The sequence below is a fragment of the Podarcis filfolensis genome (assembly GCF_964270895.1).
Source record: "Podarcis filfolensis genome assembly, chromosome: 18".
Taxonomy (NCBI): domain Eukaryota; kingdom Metazoa; phylum Chordata; class Lepidosauria; order Squamata; family Lacertidae; genus Podarcis; species Podarcis filfolensis.
This window is the reverse complement of record NC_139622.1, coordinates 11111539-11136266: the sequence shown is the minus strand read 5'-3', so window position 1 is coordinate 11136266 and position 24728 is coordinate 11111539. Positions and strand designations below refer to the sequence as shown.

At 50.3% G+C, this 24728-nt stretch overlaps 2 protein-coding genes across 2 annotated transcripts in view; both read right to left on the bottom strand.

The window, feature by feature from the left end:
- RNF126 (ring finger protein 126) overlaps positions 1-24728 on the bottom strand; it is a 767042-nt gene that overhangs the window by 108474 nt on the left and 633840 nt on the right. The window lies entirely within an intron of this gene.
- Positions 1-24728, bottom strand: part of NFIC (nuclear factor I C) — a gene marked incomplete at its 3' end in the record, with an annotated part of 80658 nt that overhangs the window by 31347 nt on the left and 24583 nt on the right. The window contains exon 2 of the mRNA XM_083594731.1: positions 23717-24248. Within this exon, the coding sequence (XP_083450857.1) occupies positions 23717-24248 (532 nt within the window). The remainder of the gene's footprint in view (positions 1-23716; positions 24249-24728) is intronic.

Sequence of the window (24728 nt, the reverse complement as noted above, 5' to 3'; positions counted from 1 at the left end):
TAGTGGCGCCCACGCCGTGGAACACCCTCCCTTCAGATGTGAAGGAAATAAGCAGCTATCTTTCCACAGGGCGGGGGCCACCACCGAGAAGGCCCTCTGCCTGGTTCCCTGTAACCTCGCTTCTCGCAGGGAGGGAACCGCCAGAAGGCCCTCGGGAGATGGACCCTGGTGTCCGGGCAGAACGATGGGGGTGGAGAAGCTCTTTCAGGGATACTGGGACATTTAGGACTTTGAAGGTCAGCACCAACCCTTTGAATTGTGCTCAGAAACGTACTGGGAGCCAATGTAGGTCTTTCAGGACCGGTGTTATATGGTCTCCACTCCCAGTCCCCAGTCTGGCTGCCACATTCTTGATTACTTGCAGTTTCCAGGTCACCTTTAAAGGCAGCCCCACGTAGAGCGCATGGCAGTAGTCCAAGCGGGAGATAACCAGAGCATGCACCACTCTGGCCAGACAGTCTGCGGGCAGGGAGGGTCTCATCCTGCGTACCAGATGGAGCTGCCCTAGACACAGAACTGACCTACGCCTCCATGGACAGCTCTGAGTCCAAAATGACCCCCAGGCTACGCACCTGGTCCTTCGGGGGCACAGTGACCCCATTCAGGACCAGGGAGTCCCCCACACCCACGCAAAGGCACACTACATTGTCTCTTGAGACAGACAGGTGTCTCAACCCTGAGTACGATCTTGTCGGTCGCAAGTTTAAGACTGTGATAGAACATCCATTCGTTATGTTCCACCATCACCCTGGTTATTCCTCCTTCCTTCCAGCACTCATCAATTCCTTCCTATTTTTTAGCTCTCCCCCTGCCCCTACAATTTCAAAGATCCCTTTGATCAAGTCCCGAATCCCAGCTGCGGGAAACCGCAGGAGGGGAGAGCTGCTCTTGAGTTCGAATTTTGCTCTCGGGGGCTTTCACAGGCACCCGGTTGCCCCGCTGCGAGGTGCTGGGCTGGAGAGGCGTCTCCTTAGCTCCTTTTGACAATCAATACCATTATTTTTTCGGCTGTTGGCAGATGCCCCCGGCAGCTGGCAAGGAACGGCTTAAACCGGAGTGAGGGAGCCCTCAAAAAGTTCTTTTTGGGGGGGGGTGTGTGTGCAGGCAAGGAGGAAATGGCTGAGCCAAGCAAATCAATAACTTGTTTTCTTCTTCAGAGGGAGGAGAGGAGCCCGGCCCAGCCCTGACTCTCGTGACCTGGATCGAAGCCATTGATTCAACATCTCATTTGCAACACCAGACACCTAGATGCATTTTAAAAACCTCAAGCGCTGGCCTGGACTGCGCACGCCCCGGCTGCTGCTTCTGTTTCGAATCCTCGCCCTTTGGAAAGCAAGGGCGAGAAAGGCCTTTGTTCCCTCCCCATTGGCCGGACGGGGAAAGGACCTGCGGTTTGGTTGCAAATCAAACCTAAGAACTAGAAACCTCTCCAAGGATTTGGGTGGCGCTGTGGATTAAACCACAGAGCCTAGGGCTTGCTGATCAGAAGGTCGGTGGTTCGAATCCCCGCAATGATGGGGTGAGCTCCCATTGCTCGGTCCCTGCTCCTGCCAACCTAACAGTTCAAAAGCACGTCAAAGTGCATGTAGATAAATAGGTACTGCTCCGTCGGGAAGGTAAATGGCATTTCCGTGCGCTGCTCTGGTTCGCCAGAAGCGGCTTAGTCCTGCTGGCCACATGACCTGGAAGCTGTACTCTGGCTCCCTCGGCCAATAAAGCGAGATGAGCGCTGCAACCCCAGAGTCGGCCGCGACTGGACCTAATGGTCAGGAGTCCCTTTACCTTTAATCCCTGCAGGGATCCCTAATTCTCTAGCTCCCTCGTTCTTTTTAGGGGAGTTTTTAATGTTTGATGCATTACTTTATGTTAATATTGTGTTGGAAGCCGCCCAGAGTGGCTGGGGAAACCCAGCCAGATGGGTGGGGTATAAATAATAAATTATTATTTTCATATACCTGAAGGAGAGTCTCCAACCCCATCGTCCAGACCGGACACCAGGGTCCAGCTCCGAGGGCCTTCGGGCGGTTCCCTCCCTGCGAGAAGAGAGGTTGCAGGGAACCAGACAGAGGGCCTTCTCGGTGGTGGTACCCATCAGATGTCAAGGAAATAAACAACTATCTGACTTTTAGAAGACATCTGACAGTTTAGGGAAGCTTTTAATGTTTGATTCTATTTTTAATATTCTGTTGTGAGCCATCCAGAGTGGCTGGGGAAACCCAGCCAGATGGGCAGTGTATTATTATTAATAATAATAATAATAATAATAATAATAATAATAATAATGTCTCTTCAATTCCCACAATGCCTCTTAAAGCAAGCTGCGTACATTCCATCAACTCAAATCGCCATTCCTCTTTGGTTGGGACCTCGCTCGTTTTCCATTTTTGGGTTAACAAAACACAGGCCGCAGTAGTAGCATACATAAATAGCCTTTTTTGACACCTGGGAATTTCCGTCTGAATTATCCCCAAGAGGAAGGACTCTGGATTTTTTGGGGAAAGTACTTTTAAACCATTTTTCCAGTTCATTATGGATCATTTCCCAATACTATTTTTTAATCCTTTCTGACCCGTGGACGGAATCGCCCCTGATTCCTTTTCTCTTTTTCATATATATGTATATATTCTCTTTCATTCTCACCTTGCCTCTTAAAGCAGTGTTTCCAAAACTTGGGTTCTCCAGCTGTTTCTGCACTACAACTCCCATCATGCATAGGGAGCGGGACCAGGGATCATGGGAACTGTAGTCCAAAAAAAACAGTTTCCCTCTTCGTTTATCTTTCTCCGGGGGGAGAATTACAGCGTTATGACCGACATGGCAACCGTCCTTCGAATTTATACAGTGTTTTTCTTTCTTTCGTAGCATCGTAGAATCTTAGAGTTCAAAGGGACCCCCAGAGGCATCTAGTCCAACCCCGCGGAATGCAGGAATCGCGGCCAAAGAATCCCCGACAGATGGCCCTCCAACCTCTGCTTAAAAACCTCCAAGGATGGAGACTTCACCGCCATCCATCAGCTCTCCCTGTCAGAAAGTCCTTCCTGATGTTGAGTCGGAACCTCCTTACTTGTCGCTTGAAGTCGCGGGTTCGCGTCTTACCCTCCTCCGGAGGAGGAAACCAGCTTGCTCCGTCTTCTGACCTGAGAACAACTCTCTCATCTTGCGGTTTGTTTTTTTCAGAAATAGGCATTCAGCGGCCTCTGGCAGTGAAGGCGGCGAAGGGGGGTGGACACGGCCATTGTGGCTACCCGTCGGTAGCCGTACGCTCTGCAGATTCGCCGCCTCCTCCTTCAAAGGCCTCTTGGGCTTGGATGTTTTCCCGAGCAATTACGGTTATGACAGGCCGCAGTTCCCATCAGAGGCGGCTAGCTGGGGGAGGGCCCCCTCCCCGCGGAGGGGGGGGAGAGAATGCAAAAGGGAGAAGAAGAGGAAGAGAAGGAAAGCAAGAAAGAATGTTAGGGTTGAAGGAGACAGGAGGGCTGCATCAATAGGAGTATAGCATCTAGATCAAGGGAAGTAATAGTGCCACTGTATTCTGCTCTGGTCAGACCTCACCTGGAGTACTGTGTCCAGTTCTGGGCACCACAGTTCAAGAAGGACACTGACAAACTGGAACGTGTCCAGAGGAGGGCAACCAAAATGGTCAAAGGCCTGGAAACGATGCCTTATGAGGAACGGCTAAGGGAGCTGGGCATGTTTAGCCTGGAGAAGAGGAGGTTAAGGGGTGATATGATAGCCATGTTCAAATATATAAAAGGATGTCACATAGAGGAGGGAGAAAGGTTGTTTTCTGCTGCTCCAGAGAAGCGGACACGGAGCAATGGATCCAAACTACAAGAAAGAAGATTCCACCTAAACATTAGGAAGAACTTCCTGACAGTAAGAGCTGTTCGGCAGTGGAATTTGCTGCCAAGGAGTGTGGTGGAGTCTCCTTCTTTGGAGGTCTTTAAGCAGAGGCTTGACAACCATATGTCAGGAGTGCTCTGATGGTGTTTCCTGCTTGGCAGGGGGTTGGACTCGATGGCCCTTGTGGTCTCTTCCAACTCTATGATTCTATGATTCTATGAGTTACTCAAGCCAGGAATTTTCCCCCGACTCAAAAACCCAATGTCCACCTAAGTCTGCGGCCACCATGGTGAGGCTGCCGGCCACATGGCTCTTGACAGCTGCCAAACCAAAAGTAGGGGAACCTCTGTGCCCCTCCAGATGTTGCCAGCCCAATGGTCAAGGTTGCTGGGAGTTCTTCTTCTTTGGCAATCCCTCGTAGCCGAGTAAGATTGTCTCCCATAAACACGGTTTTAGCAGTGAGTCCGTAAGCGACTGTGGAGGCCAATTCTGGATCCAAACGTCCTTCCACAGTGGGGACATTGGTTTCCGGGCGGGAATTGATCCCAGTGAGGGTTTGCCAAGCATGCCTTCCTCTTAGCACGTCTGTCCCTTGCGTCCTGAGTTCGAGTGTCTTCAAAGCCCACAACACCTTTGGGAAAGGCTGTGCTCCAACTGGAGCGCTCGCAGGCCAGCGTTTCCAAATTGTTGGTGTTTATATTACATTTTAAAAAATTTGCCTTAAAGGTAAAGGGACCCCTGACTGTTAGGTCCAGTTGTGGCCAACTCTGGGGTTGTGGCGCTCATCTCGCTTTACTGGCTGAGGGAGCCGGCGTACAGCTTTCGGGTCATGTGGCCAGCAGGACTAAGCCGCTTCTGGCGAACCAGAGCAGCACACGGAAATGCCGTTTACCTTCCCGCTGGAGTGGTACCTATTGATCTACTTGCACTTTGACGTGCTTCCAAACTGCTAGGTTGGCAGGAGCAGGGACCGAGCAACAGGAGCTCACCCCGTCATTGCGGGGATTCGAACCGCCGACCTTCTGATCGGCAAGCCCTAGGCTCTGTGGTTTAACCCAGAGCGCCACCCAAATCCTTGGGGAGGTTTCTAGTCCTCACATTTGATTTGCAACCAAACCGCAGGTCCTTTCCCCGTCCGGCCAATGGGGAGGGAACAAAGGCCTTTCTCGCCCTTGCTTTCCAAAGGGCAAGGATTCGAAGCAGCAGCAGCAGCAGCCGGGGCGTGCGCAGTCCAGGCCAGCGCTTGATGTTTTTAAAATGCATCTATGTTTTTAAAATGCCCTAGGCTCAGTGGCTTAGACCACAGTGCCACCCGCACCCCAAATTTGCCTTGAGACAGTCTCTTTGTTGACCACCAGCATTACGCTTTCCATTTTTAAGTCCGGAATAGAGTAGCTGCTTTGGAAGACGATCATCAGGCATCCGCACAACATGACCAGTCCAACGAAGTTGATGTTGAAGAATCATCGCTTCGACACTGGAGATCTTTGCTTCTTCCGGGACATTGGCGTTAGTTCACCTGTCTTCCCAAGTGATGTGTAACATTTTTCAGAGACACTGTTGATGGAATCTTTCGAGGAGTTGGAGGTGGCGTTTATAAGTGTCACAACTTGCCCCATCTGTGCTCCTTAAGAAGCCTCTGTTGTCCAGGTTGCCCATTTTACAGGTGAGCACCACTGAGGCTCGGGGGTAATTGCGACCCTCCCAAACTTAATGCCCCTTCTCACCACCAGCTGTGAGGTTTGGGCTCCCAAATTTCAGCAGGATGCAAAATACGAGTGCCGTAAGTCGACGCTTTATGAATTTTCACTGGGATTTCTTTTTACAATTTTTTAAAAAAGATTCGCAGACCGAATATGCATTATTATTTTTTTAAATTCGGCTGAGATAAGAGCGTAAAGCTCTTAATCTCAGAGCTGTGGTTTCAAACCCCATGTTGGGCTAAAGATTCCTATATTGGGGGGGGGGGTGTCAGAATAGATAATAGATACCTACGTGGTCCCTTCAAACTCTCCTATTAAAAGAGAGAGAGAAAGAGGAAATGGATTGCACCGCTGCGGAAATCTGGGAGACGGGGTTTAAGACTGGGAAAAAAAGTGTTTCTGCTCATTGTACTTTTCTCTGATTTTGTCGAACTTGTATCACAAGAAAATCTTTAATTATTTTTTTTAAAAAGATTGAAGAAGTGAAGACACAGAACTCACAACAGCAGTCCATCCCTGTTTCTGAAGAAGCGTGTGTGAGTGTGCTCTTTAGGAAAACCAGGCAGCGAGTCTGAAGTCTGCAAACTTTTTAACAATGCGTCCCACACGCCCAGCAGGGAGATGTTGCAAAACACACACACACACACACACACACCCCGGGCTGCTGGAAATTAAGATTTTTCCTCCCCCCCCTTCCTTCGTTTGAGCAGAAGTTCAGGTTTTAAAATACAAGGGTGCGAGAATTGTGGGCTGCAGCAATTCAGACAGCATGGGTGTGTGTGTGTGTAGAAATCAAATACATGTGTGTGTGCATGTGTTTAAATGTATATATGAAATTGGAACAGCCCCCCCTTTTTTGCAGAAACACAACCCTCTCCCTCTGCAAAAAATAACCCCCCACAAAACACATTTCCCAGGACCACAGAGTCTGAGCTTCAGCACACACAGAGAACACAACAGCCCTTTATATAAAACCCGGAAGATCCCTGATTGTATAATCGCCTCCGCCGCTTATATAATCGCCAGGGTGAAACAATTTGTTCCCGCTGCAAATCCTGGCTGAATCTGCCAGAGCTGGTCTGGCCGATGGAGCCTGAAGCTTGGGGGGGGGTGGAGGGGGAGAGAGAGGGGGGGGCAGCGTCAAGGCGGTTGCCAACTTACCCCCCTGACTTTGCTCCTGCGCCTTAACAGCGGCCACAATATCTTAGGGTTAGCATTTCCACACGCACCCCGGTAGTGCCAGGGGGGTGCCAGTGTTTTATGAAATACCCGTGAGCCCCAAAAAAGGCATGTTTGCAAGGGAGGGTGCCCGGCGCAACTCTGTAGAAGCTGGTCCTTGCCTCAGACAGCATCTTAAAAAGCAGAGACATCACCTTGCCGACAAAGGTCCGTATAGTTCAAGCTCTGGTTTTCCCCGTAGTGATGTATGGAAGTGAGAGCTGGACCATCAAGAAGGCTGGTCGCCGAAGAATGGATGCTTTTGAATTCTGGTGCTGGAGGAGACTCTTGAGAGTCCCATGGACTGCATGAAGATCAAACCTATCCATTCTTAAGGAAATCAGCCCTGAGTGCTCACTGGAAGGACAGATCCTGAAGCTGAGGCTCCAAGACTTTGGCCACCTCATGAGAAGAGAAGACTCCCTGGAAAAGACCCTGATGTTGGGAAAGATGGAGGGCGCAAGGAGAAGGGGACGACAGAGGACGAGATGGTGGGACAGTGTTCTCGAAGCTACCAGCGTGAGTTTGACCAAACTGTGGGAGGCAGTGGAAGACAGGAGGGCCTGGCATGCTCTGGTCCAGGGGGTCACGAAGAGGCGGACACCACTAAACGAATAAACAACAACAAAGCAGGCATTGGGCAGTATCCAGTTAACTTCTTTTCAGGCTGGATCCTTTGCCGATTAAAGAACCTACGCTCACACAAGCTGGCATTTACGTTTTCAGCGTTCGGGAGCCAAAACGTTCCAAAACCGAGGTTTGATTCTACAGAAGATACCGTATTTTCCCGCCTATAAGACACCCGCCATGTGTAAGACGCCCCCTATTTTTGGAGACTCCGGTTTAAGAAAACGGGGGGAGATCTATCCGTGTATAAGAATACGCCCCCCCCCCCCAATTTTGGACATTATTTTTTAGGGGGGAAACCTAGTCTTATAGGCGGAAAAATACGGTAACTGTTGAGTAAACAATGGGACTAATTTAGCCAGCTAGCCCTGGTGATCATCTAATGTTTATTGGATGGGTTTCCCCCCTAAATTGATTCTTGATTTTATTGTTACTTACGCTTTATACCGTATTTTATACTGGGGGTTTTTTGTAGCATCAATTAAGTGTTTTAAATTTGTCGTTAGCCGCCCTGAGCCCGGTTTCCTGAACTGGGAAGGGCAGGGTATAAATAAAAATTTATTATTATGATTATTGCAGTAGACAACAAATAACTTGTCCTGAAAAACAAAAAAGCAGACCTTTAATCTGCCCTAGTTTCATTTGATGATGATGATAATATAATAATAATAATAATAATAATAATAATAATAATAATAATAATAATAATAATTTATTATTTATACCCCACCCATCTGGCTGGGTTTCCCCAGCCACTCTGGGCGGCTTCCAACAAAACACTAAAATACAATAACCTATTAAACATTAAAAGCTTCCCTAAACAGGGCTGCCTTCAGATGTCTTCTAAAAGTTGGGTAGTTCTTTTTCTATTTGACATCTGGTGGGAGGGTGTTCCACAGACCAAGAGGTGGCCAGGCGAGGTCCCTGCGCCTTTAAACCCCGAATATACCTTCCTGAAGAAACCAGAGGCCTTTCTCCTGGGCATGGTCGGCCAATTGGTGCCAAAGAAGGATAGAACTTTTTTTATGTATGCAACAACAGCAGCAAGAATACTTATCGCGAAGTATTGGAAGACACAAGATCTACCCACCCGGGGAGAATGGCAGATGAAGTTGATGGACTATATGGAACTGGCGGAAATGACTGGCAGAATCCGAGACCAGGGAGAAGAGTTGGTGGAAGAAGACTGGAAAAAGTTTAAAGACTATTTACAGAAATACTGTAAAATTAATGAATGTTAGAAAAATGTGGAAATGAAGTTATATGGCTTTAGTAGAAATGCTATAAGGAATTAAGTATAAATAGATTATTAGAGTATTAAAGGAAAAAATAAGGTTAGAATATGTTAAGATAATTATAGGATAGAAAACAGAGGAAGATGGAAAGGAATTGCTGAAACAATTAACAGAAGTGGAATACAAAAAGGGAGGTGTGAGGAGGTCGCTGAAATAAGTGAATGAAAGATAAGATATTGAAATTGTTTGGTGCGTTTTAAATTGTTTTTATTTTGTTTCGTTAGTTTAATGTGTTAGTGTCATGTAGTGTTTTTATGTTATGTTATGTAGTGTTTTTGTATTGTATTGTACTGTTTATTTTGTTTTGTAGCGTTTAAATTGTTGGAAAAGTAATAAATATTATTTAAAAAATAAACCCCGAATGTGCTTGCCTCTCTGCCCCACCTCGTCCTCGCCTGACCCCTGGCACAGGCAAACCCCAGCCCATTCCCTGGGCGGGTCTGACCCACATTCCTGGCCAGGGCGAGGAGGAATGGAAAAGCAGAGAGGAGGAGGAGGAGCTGAGATTTCCCCCTTTTTCCTTTCCTCCCCCAGAGCCGGTTTAGAATTTCACCCTTTGCTCCAAATACTCGCAGAAGGCATTTTTAAAAAATTATGCGAACCCCCCCCTCTTAAAAAAAACCCCATGGCATTGTATATATTTCCCATAGATTTCAGAGGATGCACCCAGAGGTCATCCAGTCCAACCCGCTCCAAAACGCAGGAATATCCCCCCCTTTGCCGCAAGTCGCTTCGAGATCTTTGAGTGACGAGCCACGAATAAGTTTAATAAACAATAATAATAGTAATTTTTTTTATTTATACCCCGCTGTCGCCGGCCAGAGAGCGGCTAACACCAGTAAAATTACAATAAAAACATAATATTGAAGGGACGGGCCAATTTAAAACACAGGTTAAAAACACAGTTTAAAATGCAGACTCGTTTTAATAATAACCCCCAATGGCATCTCTGGGTACTGTTGAGGTCGCCCCCTGCCTGAAACCCTAGCTACGCGACTCTTAATCACAGGGCCACGGGTTCGAGTCCTGACATTGGGCAAAAGATTCCTTCATTGCAGGGGGTTGGAATGGAGGAGGTCCTTTTCCAACTGTACAATTCTGTGACCCTATTCTTCTGCTTCAAGTTAATTCGGCCCTTTATTCAGAACGGTGTTGTTGTTTTTTAAGGAGAAGCTGCAGCTCTGCGCAAAAAGCCCTGGGACCAATCAATCAATCAGTCAATCAATCAATCAATCAGGGATTCCTTCATTGCAGGGGGTTCGACTAGATGTCCTTTGAAGGCCCCTCACAACTCTGCCATCCTGTGATTCCAATTCTGCCATCCTATCCTCCAGATGGTGACAGCAGCCACGAAATTAAAAGACGCCTGCTTCTTGGGAGAAAAGCAATGACAAACCTAGACAGCATCTCAAAAAGCAGAGACATCACCTTGCCAACAAAGGTCCGTCTAGTCGAAGCTATGCTTTCCCCAGTAGTGATGTATGGAAGTGAGACCTGGACCATAAAGAAGGCTGATTGCCGAAGAATGGATGCTTTTGAATTCTGGTGCTGGAGGAGACTCTTGAGAGTCCCATGGACTGCAAGAAGATCCAACCTCTCCATTCGGAAGGAAATCAGCCCTGAGTGCTCACTGGAAGGACAGATCCTGAAGCTGAGGCTCCAAGACTTTGGCCACCTCCTGAGAAGAGAAGACTCCCGGGAAAAGACCCTGATGTTGGGAAAGATGGAGGGCACAAGGAGAAGGGGACGACAGAGGACGAGATGGTGGGACAGTGTTCTCGAAGCGGCCAGCATGAGTTTGACCAAACTGCAGGAGGCAGTGGAAGACAGGAGGGCCTGGCGTGCTCTGGTCCAGGGGGGAACAAAGAGGCGGACACGACTAAACAACTAAACAAAAACAACAACAAATTCTCCAGCCAGCCAAGAGATTTTAGCAAGCCCAGGGGCTATTCCCTTCTCCATCCATTTCAGCGCCTTGTGGCGGAGAGTTCCGCAGGTCAACCCGGGATTGCCAACAGCACACTGAGTTGAAGAGAGATTTGCCCCAAATCTACCAGCTATGCTTTTTATCCTTACCCATGCCTGCGTGTTGCATTCTCAACGACGCCCCACTAAACTAAGAGGCGTCTGGGTCTTGCAATCTGCGCCCATTCAAAAGGAGTGGGGACTCTTTCCCATCACAAACAAACAAAACCCACCCTCCACAATGGGAGGGGGACACAGCCCCCACAGCCATTGTTTTCTGCTTCGCCAGTTGGCCGATGCCAGCCTTGCCCAGCCGCCATCTGGCGATAACTTGATTTTTTTTCCTTCCAGGACAGAGACAAGAGAGGGCTCTTTTCCCAGCCACTCTGGGGCTGGCTTTGGGGGGGGGGGGTTGAGTGTCGCCTCGCCACCTGCCGCCCATCTGCCCAAGGCTGGCACTGCCATCTGCACGGCCTCATCTGCGGGGTGCCAAGGCGGACAGCTGTTGTCGGGTTTTCCCTGACGGGCACCGGTGCCAAGGCTCTGGGGCCTCTCTCAATGGAGGCCTGCGTTGGAGAGAGTGGTGTTGAATGGTGCCAACTGCGGGCATCAGGTTCTCTTTGGGGTGGGGCGGGGGTCTTCTATCATGCCAAGAGAGGTGGGGGGAATTAAAGCAGGCACACACACACATATACAGAGCGGAGAGGACTTTGTGTTGGGGCCACGCGAATTAAATCGCGCGCCGTTAATTGTGCAATTAGGAAGGCAAAAACGGCCGCTTATTTATCAAAAGTCTTCCCAGGGAGGGGAACTGAGAGATAGCAGCTGCCCCAATATCTGTCTATCTCTCCGGCTGCCTGGCGTATTGTTTTCAGGACGGATAAAAGAAAACGTCCGGCTTTAAACTACGGTGACCAACCTAGATGGCTTCAAAAGAGGACGGGGGGAAATTCCTGGAGGTGGAAAGGATTGTCGAGCCACAAGGGCTACGCACTACATGGTCAGAGGAATTAAACATCTCTGAAGACCAGTTTCTGGAAAATGCAGAAGAGGAGAGTGGCTCTGTTTCTCGAACCCTGCCTATGGGCAACTGGTCGGCCGCAGTGAGAACAGGATACTGGGGTGCATCTCCTCCAACGTTTCTCCCCTGAAAATAGGGACGTCCTATTCCATCCCCTCCAACATTTCTCCCTTGAAAAGAGGGACGTCCTATTCCATCCCCTCCAACGTTTCTCCCCTGAAAATAGGGACGTCCTATTCCATCCCCTCCAACGCTTCTCCCCTGAAAATAGGGACGTCCTATTCCATCCCCTCCAACGATTCTCCCCTGAAAATAGGGACGTCCTATTCCATCCCTTCCAACGTTTCTCCCCTGAAAATAGGGACGTCCTATTCCATACCCTCCAACGTTTCTCCCCTGAAAATAGGGATGTCCTATTCCATCCCCTCCAACGTTTCTCCCCTGAAAATAGGGACGTCCTATTCCATCCCCTCCAACGTTTCTCCCCTGAAAAGAGGGATGTCCTATTCCATCCCCTCCAACGTTTCTCCCCTGAAAATAGGGACGTCCTATTCCATCCCCTCCAACGATTCTCCCCTGAAAATAGGGACGTCCTATTCCATCCCTTCCAACGTTTCTCCCCTGAAAATAGGGACGTCCTATTCCATCCCCTCCAACGTTTCTCCCCTGAAAATAGGGACGTCCTGTTCCATCCCCTCCAACGTTTCTCCCCTGAAAATAGGGACGTCCTATTCCATCCCTTCCAACGTTTCTCCCCTGAAAATAGGGACGTCCTATTACATCCCCTCCAACTTTTCTCCCATGAAAATAGAAACTGATTCTCTGCTACCAAAGACACAGAAGAGCACCTGCCATTTGGATCGAGGCCCAAAAACCCATCCGGCACTTAGTGCGTTTAAAAGCCTTCTATAAAATATTTAAGTCCGCAGAAGCACCGCTGCCATCTTTGACGCCGGTCTCGTTGCAGAATTTTGGGAGCAGCAATCTGTAGATTTCTTTACTACCCAGGAAAAAAACAACCACTCTAGAGACTGTTCAGCTGCATTGCAACCGTACAATTCTATAATTCTTAGGTTTAGGGTTTTTTGGACTACAGTTCCCATGATCCCTGGTCCCGCTCGCTAGGCATGATGGGAGTTGTAGTGCAGAAACAGCTGGAGAACCAAGTTTCGGAAACATTGCTTTAAGAGGCATGGTGGGAATTAAAGAGAATATATACATATATATGGAAAAGAGCGAGGAAGAAAAAGAATCGGGGGCGATTCAGCCCACGGGTCAGAAAGGATTTAAGAATAGTATTGGGAAATGATCCAGAATGAACTGAAAAAGTGGTTTAAAAGTACTTTCCCCAAAAAATCCTGAGTCCTTTGTGTTGGGGATATTTCAGATGGAAATTCCCAGGTGTCAAAAAAGGCTATTTATGTATGCTGCTACTGCGGCCCGTGTTTTGTTAACCCAAAAATGGAACACGAACGAGGTCCCAGCCAAAGAGGAATGGCAATTTGAGCTGATGGAATATACGCAGCTTGCGGACTTAACATATAGGATAAGAGAATAAGAAGAACATATGTTTAAAGAAGATGTTTATTGAATATATGGGTGAAAATTGTGTATATTTGAAAACGGGGGCAGCATTAAGATAAACTCAGCAGTGCAAATAAGTTTCGATGGATGCAATAACGGAACACCGATTGGTATGGCTTTTGTAAAATATGCAGGGATTTATGATATGCAAAATGAAGAACGAAGCCACTGATATCTGAAGGATGTAAAGCGAGTGCTTTAAATTGCAAGACAGAAAATTTAACAAAAGTTACATATAAAAATAAAAAAATAAGGTAATACTCTAAGGATGCCAGCATCGCTGAATCCAAATGGGCCAACTGCTCCAAAAAAACTGGCTGCCGGATGATTTAACGGGCTGTGATGCTGGGATACAGGAGGGGTGCAGAGTGAGACCCCTGGATCCACCCAGCTCAGTATTGCAGACACAGACTGGCAGCCGTTCCCAGGGCGCCTTTGCCTTCCGCGAAATCCCAGCGAGGATTCGAATTGAGACCACCTGCACGGGAAACCCTGACCCCGAAGCAAGTCAAATATCGGGTTGCTGTGAGTATTACCTGCCTGGGGAAAAGCCCTTGCAATAGAACTGGCTCCCTTCTTAGTTCTCGGCCATGCAGACACCCCTTTCCAGCCCCCCACCAAAAAGGAAAAGGGGAGGGGAGGAAACCCCCGCAGCTGTCAGTGTCAGATAGCGGATCCCCAAGAGAAATCATTTTTACGCGCCCTCCTGGCTGCCCCGAGAAACTGGCATCCCCGCCTTTGCCAAGGCGAAATGAGCTTCCCTAATGGAGTTCTTGGCAGGGAAACGTCGGCATTTTGGGCTGGAGAGGAGACTGGTTTGGCGGCGGCTGGGGGAGAGGGAGAGGGAGGGGGCATTCTGGCAGCTGCCGCCAAGCGTGGCATCGAATGGCTGCCAAGTGGGGAACTGAAAGCCCATTAGAGGGGCAGGGAGGTTGCCAAAGCTTGGGGAGATCTGGCCGGCGGGAGAGACAGGTGCAGCCCAGACTCCCCCCCAAAAAAACCTCATCTTTAATTCAAGGGGATAAGGAGGGGCACCCGGACAATCTGGGGGGCAGCACCGGTTTACCCACGGCGGCTGTGCCTCGCCTCCGACGGCTGGGAAACCGCAAGAGGGGACAGGGCTCTCGCGTTCGAATCCTCCTGCTCGTCACTTTGGCCAGTGTGAGGACAGAGTGCTGGCCTATATGGGCAGCCCCCCTTTGGCCTGATCTAGAGGGGACCCCCAATATCTGTCTGCTCCCTGCAGCAGAGCGGCCTTGGGGTCTAGGACTCCCTGAAAGATCGCCCGGTCTAGGGTTGCCAGCAAGCCGTCTTGAACCTTGTTTTCACTGTGGAAAGGGACCCCTGACCATTAGGTCCAGTCGTGACCGACTCTGGGGTTGCAGCGCTCATCTTGCTTTACTGGCCGAGGGAGCCGGCGTACAGCTTCCGGGTCAGGACTAAGCCGCTTCTGGCGAACCAGAGCAGCGCACGGAAATGCCGTTTACCTTCCCGCTGGAGCGGTACCTATTTATCTACTTGCACTTTTACGTCCTTTCGAACTGCTAGGTTGGCAGGAGCAGGGACCGAGCAATGGGAGCTCACCCCGTCATTGCAGGGATTCGAACCGCTGACCTTCTGATCGTCAAGCCCTAGGCTCTGTGGTTTAACCCACAGCGCCACCCGTGTCCCTCCTGGTCTGCTAGTTGACGTGAAATTATGATTTCTCGCCCGGACTTTACACTTCTTGATGCAGAATTGCAGTTTGGAGAGATTCCTTCTTCGCGATTTCGCCCACGAGCGGCTGAGTGCCGCCGGCAAACTTGCCCACCTCGCGGCTCACCCCCCTCGCTCTCCTTTCTCGCCCCCTCACAGCTCTCAGCACCCGTAACAAGCTACACCACCCAGGAACCCTCTTTTTTGGGGGGTTGGACTAGATGACCCTTTGGTCCCTTCTGACTCTGCAATTCTGCGATTCTCTTTCAGGGTACATTATAAAGGGGGGAGAGAGAGAATAAGGGTCACCTCTCGCTTGAATTTCTTTGAGGTTTTTAGTTTTTTTAGTTTTTTCTATCAGCCGTAACCGCAGTCTGCAATGTTGAGGTTATTACTAATGCATGGGGGAGGGAGGGGGCTATGACCACAAGCTTGCAAAACATGAATGTGTGCGCGAGAAAGAGAGAGAGAGAGTTTAAGTGCATAGTACATCGCGCAAGGGAGAGAATCTACTGCATTGCCCTTCCTGCCCTGATCCGCTGAGTCCTCTCCCAGCAGATGGGAATTCTAGAGATCTAATTGGCTAGGAGCTGGAGGGGTGTGTGTTCCTGTGCTCAGGGCTGGCGCAAGACGTTTGGGCACGCAAGGAGAACCACAGAACGATGCACCCTCATCACCGGAACAATGCATACTCCAGAACCTCCAAGTGTCCCTGATTTGCAGAAGCCATCCCAGAAAGCAGTGCTGCCTTCTAAAAGTCATTTAGTTGTTTATCTCCTTGACATCTGCAGGGCAGGCGCCACCACCGAGAAGGCCCTCTGCCTGGTTCCCTGTAACCTCACGTCTCGCAGGGAGGGAACCGCCAGAAGGCCCTCAGAGCTGGACCTCAGTGTCTGGGATGGACGATGGGGGTGGAGACGCTCCCCCATACCGTGGTACCTCGGGTTAAGAACTTAATTCATTCCGGAGGTCCGTTCTTAACCTGAAACTGTTCTTAACCTGAAGCACCACTTTAGCTAATGGGGCCTCCTGCTGCTGCCGCTGCTGCGCAATTTCTGTTCTCATCCTGAAGCAAAGTTTTACCCCAGGGAGGGGCTCATACACGGCTGGAAAGACCCTAAATTGCTCATCGCCGTTGCGTTCCAGCTTCTCATCTTCCGCCAATCGCTAGGCCTAGGAAGCAAACCCTTCCACAAACTGGAGGAAGAGAAGAGGGGAAAGGGCCCCTAGTATTTTTCAAGCCCCTGTGATTTATCTTGGGCAGAGCTGTGGGTCATTTCTATCCAGCGGGGGAACAAATAGAAACCCACTTTTTTTTACGAAGAACCTGAGGACTCGCTGCACCAATACCCTGGGCTTGGTCTCAAACCGATTCCTAGCTACCTCTGTAAAAGCAGCTGTCCGTTCAAAAGCATGAGGACTATGCTCTTGCCTCATCTTTAGAGGAAGAGCTGAGTGGGAGAGCAGCCGGTTTGCATGCAAAAGACCTCAGGTTCGACTCCTGTTCATCTCCAATTAGGGTCGCAAAGGTCCCCCCATCTGAACCCTACGGAAAGACGCTGCCAACCAGTGTTGACATTGCTCGGATAGACAGAAGGCAGCGCCCTCTGTTCCAATGTGAGGGGCTCAGCCCTGAATACAGCCACTTCCCCGAGTTGGCTGGCGCCCAGTGGGGCTCATAGGTTAGAAGGCAGGGAGCCCGGCAGCAGGGGGCGCCATAGACAACTACCAGCAGCACCAAATGATTCTCAGTTTGACCGCATCCTGGTCCCTCATGAGTTCTGAGGCTATGGAGGTGGTGGATGGAACTGACAGCGAAGGGCACCCTCCGGACTGGTTGCAAGGAGGGGCAAAAAAGGCTGGTAGGGGGGCAGCAGTGTCCCATTTCCCCTAACGGACCAGCTACCACCTAGAAAAGTGATCATAGGTCTGCCTCCTACCCCTCACCAAATATCCGCAGGGCTTTCTGAATAAGAAGCACCTGCACTTTCTTCCTCTATAAATATAAACCTAAGGCTGTCGTCACGCTGCAGTTTCTGCAACCGCCAGTAGGTGGCCGCGTCAACCGCAGCGTAATGAACAACAGGGAGGCAGGCAGGTGAGAGGGCAGATTGGGAAGAGGCTCTTAGCGGAGCGGTTTGTCAAAAGGGGCGGAGCAGTGGGTGCGAATTTTAACTTTGTACACACACTCCTCTCCAGAGAAGCAAGACCAGTAAGGGGGTGTGGCCTGGGGGGAAAGGGGTGTGGCCTGGGAGAGTTCTGGGGGCCAGGTAGGGAAGGCTAGAGGACCACATTTCATCCAGAGACATGGAGGTATACCGTGCTACTGAAAGATGGCTTCTGTTTATGGTTTTACGCAGGACGAGACCCTCCCTGCACGCGGACTGTCTCGCCAGAGTGGTGCATGCTCTAGTTATGTCTCGCTTGGACTACTGCCATGCGCTCTATGTGGGGCTACCTTTGAAGGTGACCCGGAAACTACAACTAATCCAGAACACGGCAGCTAGACTGGTGACTGGGAGCGGCTGCCAGGACCACATAACACCGGTCCTGAAAGACCTACATTGGCTCCCAGTACGTTTCCGAGCACAATTCAAAGTGTTGGTGCTGACCTTTGAAGTCCTAAACGGCCCAGTAGACCTGAAGGAGCATCTCCACCTCCATCGTCCAGCCAGGACACTGAGGTCCAGTGCTGAGGGCCTTCTGGCGGTTCCTTCGCTGTGAGAAGCCAAGTTACAGGGAACCAGGCAGAGGGCCTTCTCGGTGGTGGCGCCTGCCCTGTGGAACGCCCTCCCGTCAGATGTCAAAGAGAAAAACAACTACCAAACTTTTAGAAGACATCTGAAGGCAGCCCTGTTCAGGGAAGCTTTTAATGTTTAATAGGTTATTGTATTTTAGTGATTTGTTGGAAGCCGCCCAGAGTGGCTGGGGAAACCCAGCCAGATGGGTGGGGTATAATAAATTATTATTATTATTATTATTATTATTATTATTATTATTAAAGCCAGGAGGCTGGCTTGTTTGGCTCATAGCTTCCAACAGTGATCTGGAGCACCTCCCAGCAATCAGGAGTCACATTTTTGCTGGATGATCCTTCTTGACCGGCTCCTTGTGGCCAAGTCTGCATCTCTATAAATAGCATTTTTCTCTCTCTCCAAAAAACCTCCCCCCACCAAACACACGCCCCCCGATGCACAAGCACCCTCCGCTCCACGCCCATGCAAAATATAAACCACCTCCCACTACGGAAAACCTTTCCTTGTTTGCCAGAGCACTAAGCAAAAGGCGCAATATGATTTGATCGATGGCAGGAGATTGATTGCCATTAAAGCTGCAACGCTTTTGACTTTCAGCCGCGACCTCGCCGTCCTGGAGGCGGCGAAGGCGTGCGGAAGGAAGGAACTCCGGGCACACGTATATACACTCACGCAAGCGCCGGCCCTCCCCCCACTGCAGTTGCAGATCCAAAATCCAAAGGGGGGAATATTGAACAGCAGAGGGAGGGGGAAGGAAGAGAAGCGTGCGATTGAATTCTCTGCGTTCTCCAGCCAGATTAAGAACGGTGACGGTATTGAACCCGCAAGGAGGACCCCGGTGGATCAGGACGACGGGGCGCCCCATCCCGTGTCCTCCTCTCGCGGCGGCCATCCAGGTGGCTGTCGGAAACCCACATGGACCTGAGCACTTTTGTTGTGGCTAACAACCATTGGTAAGGGACCCCTGACCATTAGGTCCAGTCGCGGCCGACTCTGGGGTTGCGGCGCTCATCTCGCTTTACTGGCCCAGGGAGCCAGCGTACAGCTTCCGGGTCATGTGGCCAGCAGGACTAAGCCGCTTCTGGCGAACCAGAGCAGCGCATGGAAACGTCGTTTCCCTTCCCGCCGGAGCGGTACCTATTTATCTACTTGCACTTTGACGTGCTTTCGAACTGCTAGGTGGGCAGGATCAGGGACCGAGCAACGGGAGCTCACCCCGTCATTGCGGGGATTCGAACCGCCGACCTTCTGATCAGCAAGTCCTAGGCTCTGTGGTTTAACCCACAGCGCCAGCCGCATCCCTAACAACCACTGGTATTCAGAAGAAATAAAGTGGAGGCAGAACATAGCCTTCCGTCATCTTCGGCTGGTGGCCAAGCTACACCCCTGTCTGGACAGGGATAGCCTGACTCCTGTTGTCTGTGCTCTGCTAACCTCAAGGTTAGATTACTGCAATGCGTTCTACATAGGGCTGCCCCTGAAGACGGTTCGGAGACTTCAGCCGGTGCAGAATTCAGCAGCCAGGTTGCTCACCAGACGGCAAGACGGTTTGAGCATATCGCAAAGATCCCAGTCCGACTGCACTGGCTACCGATTAGTTTCCAGGCCCAATTCAAAGTGCTGGTTTTGACCCATAAAGCCTTAAGCCGCTCAAGACCACGATACCTCAAGGACCCCCTCTTTCCATATGAACCTACCTGGACCCTGAGATCATCTTCTGAGGCCCTCCTTCGTGTGCCCCCTCCTAAAGAGGTCCGGAGGGTGGCAGGCAACACGAGAGCGGGGCCTTCTCTGCAGTGGCCCCCCGTCTATGGAATGCTCTCCCCAGGGAACTTCACCTGGTGCCTTCATTACACACTTTTGAGGGCCAGGTAAAAACGTTCCATTTTAACCAGGCCTTTGGGTGATCTGATTTACATCCTATGCCCTCTTAAAATGTGTTTTTTTTTGGGGGGGGCTATTGGGTTGTTGCTAGTAAGCCAGATGCCCTATATTTGTGCATCTGGTTCTTCCTTCCTAAGTGCAGAACCTGACATTTGCCCCTATTCATTTCGTTAGTGAAAGTCTGCCTTAGTATGAGGCTTTGTCCTGCGGAACTGCCTACCACTGGAAGTTCAGTCCCGCCTTCTTTTAAACATCCCCTTTAAAAAAGTGTGTGTTTTTCCCTTTTTACTGACCGGTACTTATGAATGTATTTTATTTTATTGCGTGCCACCTTGCTGCGTTTATCGTAATCGCAAGGAGTGTCAGCAGCCTGCAATTATCTCCCTAAAATATAAACAAGTAAAATAGCAAAGGGGAATGACCAAACTGCCCTTGTGGAAAGTGTGGGGGAGAGAGATAGAGACACCCTCTGTTCCCCCCTTTTTAATAAATAAAATCCAGCCCTGGAAAGAATTGAGATGCAAAAGATCTTTCTAACCAGCTGGGGTTGCCTGTTGCAGAGGAATCGGCTGAGAATCTATTTTTTTATTATTATTATTTTGCTGACGCAGGAGAAAGAAGAGAGAGAGAGAGCATTATCGTATATCGTAAGGAAGGCTGGCGAGAGAGACCGGCTGTGACTGCTCCAGACTGATAATGTCAGAGACAACGGGAGCTGCATCTTAAAACTATGCGTCGCCCGCAAGCCGACACCCCACCCTCCCCAAAAAACCCCACAAACGCAGCCTGCAAAGTCGGCCCGTGAAATGCAGTGCTGGCAAAAGGCAGGGGGGCATAGCCAGAGTTCCCACTCCGTATTAGAATGCTAGAATCTGCAATGCAGGAATCTTTGGGCCAAGGCAGGATTCGAACCCACGACCTCTAGAGATCAAGAGTCTCTGCCGGCTGAGCTGGAGGACCAGGAAGCCAGCAAGAGACCGAGGTCAAATTCTTGAAGTGCGGCAGTCGCTCCCAAGGCAGTGGGATTGCCTAGTGGGCGGCTGCAGGCTTTGAAAAGTCGCCATCCTCTGGGTCTTGCTGAATTCATTAAGGTGAATAGGTTTCGGATAAAAACGAAGGTTGCGCGTTGAAAGCAAATGCGTCGCCATCGCCTGCAAAGAATCCTGGGATCTCTAGTTCGCCCCCCCCTGCAACCACGCTACAGTTCCCAGCGCCCTTAGCAAACTACATCTCCCAGGATTCTGGAGGGGAGGAAAGCGTGGTTCGCAATGCATAGCACAGATCGGCCTGAATCATAGCTGTAAACGGCAGGAAGGGTTTCTGAATTTCTTTTTCAAAAGGAAAGAGGGGCAAAAGATTTTCACGCAAGCAAAGAAATCTACTATTCGAGCGAATTGGCTCAAAGGCATGGATTATTAACAAAAGAATCACGGGGATTCGAACCGCCGACCTTCTGACCGGCAAGTCCTAGGCTCTGTGGTTTAACCCACTAGAAATCTTGCATTTCTGGCTCCACAGACTTTTGCGACTCGACCCACCCACCGTGCGGCCCCCAGCAGAAACATGTCCCCCCTTTCCGAATTAACTCAAAAACCAGGGTTGCCCGTCGCAGACTCACACAGAACCAAAGAAATGCGAGGCTGCAGGGGGACGACACACGCTTTTTGCAACCGCAGACAGAGAATGAATCCCCGTTCTGCCTTAAACAGGGAAGAATCTACCTCATAAGGGAAAAGGAGGGAGGGCTGCTTTCTCCAGAGAGCGAAAGTGACAAGAGGCCTTATCAGCTGTGATTTTACTGCCTGGGGTTTGGTAGCAATTAGATCAGGTGATTTCAAGGCTGCGGACCCAGACAGCCTGAGGTCAGGGTCAGAAAACAGCAAGCGGAGGGGAAAAACCACACATTTTTTGCATGCTGTGCAGCGATCGCTCTTCACTTTATCCCCCCCCCCCCCCCGTTGTTGTTGCTTTTTGGTTAAAAGTTAAGTTTTTTGGTTAAAAGTTATCAGGGCTTAATATTCACCGCGGGCAGGAGAAAGAGCGAGAGGAGTCGAGAGACATGATTTGCTTTCCAGATAAGGGAACTGCAAAACGCGTTGTTTCTCGGCTCAGTTTTCCTGAATTGCAGAGTTGAAAGGGACCCCTAGAGGCTATCCAGCCCAACCCCCTTTGTGATGCAGGAATCTCAGCTGAAGCATCCCTGATAAGGGACCATCTTACCTCTCTTAAAAACCTCGAACGAAGGAGAGTCCGCAACTGCCTTCCATCCCACGGTCAAACAGCTCTTACTTTTGAGAAATGCCTTTCTTGTCCAGTCCCCCTGTTCTATTGACAGATATACTGCTTTTATACAAGGAGGGGCAATTTATTAGCATGGCTAGATTAGGGCTGCACTAGGCTTGTCATAGGGACCCAGGTGGTGCTATGGATTAAACCACAGAGCCTAGGACTTGCCGATCAGAAGGTTGGCGGTTCGAATCCCCGCAATGACGGGGTGAGCTCCCGTTGCTCGGTCCCGGCTCCTGCCAACCTAGAAGTTTGAAAGCACGTCCAAGTGCAAGTAGATAAATAGGTACCACTCTGGCGGGAAGGTAAACGGCGTTTCCGTGCGCTGCTCTGGTTCGCCAGAAGCGGCTTAGTCCTGCTGGCCACATGACCCGGAAGCTGTACGCCGGCTCCCTTGGCCAGTAAAGCAAGATGAGCGCTGCAACCCCAGAGTCTGTCATGACTGGACCTAACGGTCAGGGGTCCCTTTACCTTTACCTTTAGGCTTGCCATCTGTCAGGAAAATTCCCGACATGTCCAGGTTTTCGGGTGTAAAAATAGCGTCGGGGGAATTCTGCAAAATGTCAGGGGAAACCCAGATGTAAGCTTAAAACCACTATTTTTTTGGGGGGGAGGTTTCCCCCAAAAGCTCGACAATTTTGGTGGTTGAAAAGCTCAATTAATTTGGGGACTGTCAGGAATTTTACTTTTTGACATACGCCAGCCTCAGGGTACACTATTATTCGGCCCACGTTTAAAACACAACCCGACCCCAGATTGCACTTTTCCCAAATGAAAGGGTCAGCCGAGACGGTGTTATCCCTCAAAATGTGCCCTGCAGCCAGGATCCCACCCACCAGGCAGTTTTACGGTCATATAGCTGAACTGGCGCAAGCAAAATGTCTGCAAGGTACGACCCCCGCTGTACCAGGAGAAACGCCTGCAAATATCTGTGCAAAATCCCGCACAGAATTTTTAAATTGGCATTGCAAGCTGATGCGGAAATGGGAAAAACTCAATGCTGAGAAGGGGAAGGGGACAAGATCCAAGAAAAACCAAAATAGACAGATCCATTTGCCCCTTCGTTTGTGACCAAGGAATGCTGTCCCTTAGCTTATGACTAAAACCTATCCTTTAATTCGCAACCAAGGAAGGCTGTCCTGTGATTCATGACTGTAAAATGACTACAAAATTCATGACTGCAAGAGGAGATCCTTTGATTTGTGACCAAGAAATGCCCTCCTCAGATTCACTACTACAGAATGCCTTTTCACAACTAAGAAATGCCCCTCCCTTAATTCACAACTACCAAATGCCCTCTCTTAATTCACAACCACGAAACACCCTCCCTTAACTCACAACCACGAAATGCCCTCACTTAATTCACAACCACGAAACGCCCTCCCTTAATTCACAACAGCAAAATGCCCTCTCTTAATTCACAACCACGAAAACACCCTCCCTTAACTCACAACCACAAAATGCCCTCCCTTAACTCACAACCACAAAATGCCCTCTTAATTTACAACCACAAAATGCCCTCTTAACTCACAACTACGAAATGCACTTTCACAACCACAAAACGCCCTCCCTTAATTCACAACCATGAAACGCCCTCCCTTAATTCACAACCACGAAACGCTCTCCCTTAATTCACAACCACGAAACGCCCTCCCTTAATTCACAACCACGAAACGCCCTCCCTTAATTCACAACTACGAAATGCCCCTCCCTTATTCCGGCGCCACGAAACGCCCCCCCAACTCCATTTGCCCCTCCCTTTGCGCCAAAACAAGGCCAAGAAGTCCCGCGGACGCCGAGGCGTGAAGCGAGTCTTTCCCGCCGTCTCGGGCCGCTTACCTCTCTCTCGGATGAAATACGCCAGGTAGAGGTCCAGTTCCTTGACGGAGACGCTGATGTGGTGAGGCTGGACGCAGAGGATGGGGTGGGTGCACTGGGCGGCCTTGACCAGCCGCTCCCCGTCGGTGCTCTCCAGGGGGATGCCCTTGAAGAGGATGACCATCACCAGGTCCAGCCGCCAGACTTTGTCGGCCTGTCGGAGACAGTCGATCCTGCGCATCTTGCCCTTCTGGTCGGGGTTGGAGAGGACGCAGCAGGAGGGCTTCTTCCCCGTGATGGAAAGGACAAAGTCCTCCCGGTATTCCGGGCGGATGTCCTTCCGCAGCTTGGCCAGCAAGCGGGACGCCCACTTCTGCTTGACCTCGGGCTTTTCGTTGAGGAGCTCGTCTTTCACCGCTCGCTCCTCGTCCTTCGTCATGCGTTTCTCATGCTTCTTGAAATACTTGCGCTTGCGGGCCTGGAGGTTGAACCAGGTGTAGGCGAAGGCCCGGACGTGGGGGAGCAGTGCCTCAATAAAAGGGTGGAACTCATCCTGGAAAAGAGAGAGAGAGAAAGAGAGGCAGTCAAGAGGGAGTCCCACATCCATTCTCTCAAGAGGGAAGGTGTGATGGCCTGGGAATCCGATTCAGAGGCTGAACCGGAGGAATCCCAGCCTGCACGGGAGTCCCCACCTCCAGGGCCAGCTGAACTGGGGCAGGGCCTTGATTCTGAAGTGCCTGCACCTGTGCCGGATCCTCAGGAGCAGGCACCAGGTGAATCCACTCTGGCTCCGGAGGTGGTTGAGGACTCAGTGCCTACAGGTGAGTCTCCCCCTGGGTCCAGTAACCCTCCAGCCTCTCCTGAACTGCAGAGGCTCAGGGCAGAGAGGCGAAGGGAACTGGATTCTCCCAGGAGGAGTGCTCGCCTTAAGGCCAGGAGAGGCGGGTCACCTGGGGGCTGGGACCACCCCTGGCCTCAGAGAAGATAAAGGCCAGTCAGGCCGGTCCCAGGTTGTGGGAGCAACGTCGTTGAA